Here is a 2,911-nt window from a genome sequence, read left to right as displayed (position 1 = left end):
TCATTAACTTTGATGATCGTATTCGACTTCATTCATTGACTCGGGATGTCGGTGGTTGCAGTGCTAAGTTCTCTTTTGAACTTGGTCTCCCCCATTGATGAACGTCCGCTGTCGCTATTCCAAGGCAGCGTGAGTGAGTGGAGTGATATGAGAAGTTAGTGATTCTTCCTCTTCACACTGTTATTTTTTTTTACTTTTAGCTCGTTTCTTCAATACCACAATCTACGTCAGTATCACTTCTGTTATAAAATCCATATATCTGTGACGTAGTTTTAACTACACTATCGTCAATAATTTTCAAAACCATAAGATCCTGTATACCGGCACTTACTAGTCATGAGAGCAGGACTTGTCATTTGGGACATCCCACTTCTAAAGTACGAATGAATTGATTGGCTCACCGACACTTTTCAAAATGTATGGAGTCAATGACGCAGGGAGGTGTTTGCCATCGTGCGTAGGCAATTTGGGAGGTATAAAAAAGAGCAATGATGCTCTGAGCAGTGCGTATGCATGTTCAAAAAGGGTGTTTGATCAGGCCAGCGCTCTAAACAAGTATTGTTGGTTAGTGAGGTGGGTGGTGCTTTTGCTTGTGGAGAGACCACACCACCGAGGCAGGGAGATAAGGCAATACAATATCACTTTTTGAAGTACCACTCATTTTGGTCGCAACCAGACACCTTCAAACCGCAACCCTATATGCAATTGTGGTTGCCTTTATGGCTAGTAAATGTCGGTACAGTATAAGACCGAACTTTTACAGGATCATTTCTTTAGTACCTTCTTTTCTATTTGAATTTTTACCCTACCCGGAGCCATTGATGTAGACGTCGAGCTCGTCTCCGTCCAATAACTCAAGCTCGGTGAGTGAAATGGATGGAGACGAGTTCTGCGACGCGCTAGAATGTGCTCTGTCCCCCGTCGTACAGGTTGGTATTATGCGCCATCGCCTTAACGATGTCGGCGACGACTGCAACGAGATCGAGTTTATCGACAGAAAGAGGAAGTACCTCCTCCTGTGCCCAGGCCATCCATGACTAGAGTCTCCCCAGCCTCGGTTCTAACCGTGTATGTTCACAACGCGCAGCACTTTGAGTTCACGTTGTATACGTACTCAGCGACAGATTTTGCATCGTTATCGCGACACCGCAGCTTACGTCACCACCGCCCCGCCTTTTGGGTCGGTTCTCGACCGCATGCGCGTGCGGGAAACCGTTCGATACATGACTGGAGGCTGCCCACCCCTCCCAGACGCCCATCACAGCTAGTTTACCAATGCCGGGTGCACGGTGTTAGAAGCATCGAGTTCTGCCGTCGGTTCGTCCGCGACAAACGTTACGGTTTCCACGCCCATTTGACGACAATATGACCACCCAAGTCACCCCTGTCCGTTCAGCGCGCTCGTATCTACATCTTTGTCAGCAGGCCAAGGAGGCCTAAACAGGTGGTACCACCGAACCAACGACGTTCGCCGCAATTGGGGTGCACCTTTCCGAGCAGTAGGGTTACAATTCATGTTGCGGCTACAGTACCAGCACGACTCAGTGTTACTCCGTCTCGCTGTGATCCTATACTCAGCGCATTGCGGCACTGTTGGCCACGATGGCCCCATCGGAGCATCCAACGTTCTGTCCGGGCTCGCATACGGACGACTGCAGTGTCGAAGATCCTTGACGGCCTCCGACAAGCCGTGTTTTATTTTTTACTGAGGTGGACCCCCTTCTCACTCGGGATCGCCGAACATCACGCCAAAATGTCGAGCCGAGCGAGTTTGGGGTCGACCCCGACGCCACGGCCATTGTCAATGATATTAAAATGCCCGATACTAACAAATTTTGAGCTATCAGCTCCACTGAGGCCACCGCTGGTGAGTGGCTGTCCTCTTTTGATGATGCCTGTCGCGGTAATCTTAAATGGGGGGAGGGTTGTACTCTTTTCTCCTTTGGAGGTTGCATTTTGGACATACTCAACAACTTGCCATTTAAAACGGAGACCAGCAATTCTGCTAAATGTACCGCCTTTCTGCTTGGAGTCCGAGCAACAGCAGATCGCGGCGTTTGGCGGCTGTGAATTAAGAAAGATAGTACTGTGATTATAGAGTAGGTGCCAGGTAAGTACAGAGAAAGGGACGAGCGGATGGCTGCGCTTCTCAAGCTGGTCAAGGCAGACCTGCGTTGACTCAACGTCTACTCATTGCATCACATCGATCGAGAGGAGAATGCCCATGGAGACAGCCTGGCGAATCGTGCGTTGGACAAGCACAGCGCCGAAACACTATGTACTGAGCACGAGACTGGCAAGGAATACACCTCCTCATTGCCCATTCCTTATACTCACAGCGTGGGCGGTAAAGTGACGCTGCTTAAGGCATGAGCTCCAGCGAGTGCTTGAGACGTTATCATGGCAGCTGCGGATGATGACATCTCACGTGGCCTCCCTGCCGATATTGGCGATGGTGATCTATATCTGCCGATGAGTCTCGGCGCCAATCTTATCCCCCACCGTCTCGCACGTCTACAGCTTCGCGAACTAACTAGTGCTAAAGAGGATGCTGCCAGTGCTGTGATGGAGAAATTAGGAGCGATCCTCGTCGCCAAGATCACGGATGTTGTCGACTCGGACGCAGCTGAAAGCTAAATTTCTGCATTATCGCATTAAACTACAAGTAAATTCAGCTGTACATGACCTCGAAGACGCAGTCGCAGCAACACCCCCGCCGGACTCAAATTGACCAACAGCAGTGCGTGCCTGGAGCCCGTCCGACACCTCCGCAAACTGCTGGATCTCGTTCTGGTCGATGGCTGCGCAGTCACCCTCACTCTGTCTTGCAATTCAACAGGGCCCGTCGCCTCGACGAAAGGTTGGATGATCTCCATGTCACCGAGAACGATAGTTCCAGTTCTCCCAGAGA

At 50.3% G+C, this 2,911-nt stretch overlaps 1 protein-coding gene across 1 annotated transcript; it reads left to right on the top strand.

Annotated features, from left to right (window-relative positions):
• Window positions 1-2,400: 2,400 nt before the first annotated feature.
• On the top strand, window positions 2,401-2,637 carry PPTG_18370 (hypothetical protein; the record flags this gene model as incomplete). Its single annotated transcript, XM_008916466.1, has 1 exon — window positions 2,401-2,637. One exon carries the CDS (start codon window positions 2,401-2,403, stop codon window positions 2,635-2,637), a length of 237 nt encoding a protein of 78 aa, XP_008914714.1.
• Window positions 2,638-2,911: the final 274 nt, after the last annotated feature.

Source organism: Phytophthora parasitica, assembly GCF_000247585.1.
Source record: "Phytophthora parasitica INRA-310 unplaced genomic scaffold supercont2.84, whole genome shotgun sequence".
NCBI lineage: Eukaryota > Oomycota > Peronosporomycetes > Peronosporales > Peronosporaceae > Phytophthora > Phytophthora nicotianae.
This window is presented reverse-complemented; position numbering and strand designations above follow the sequence as displayed.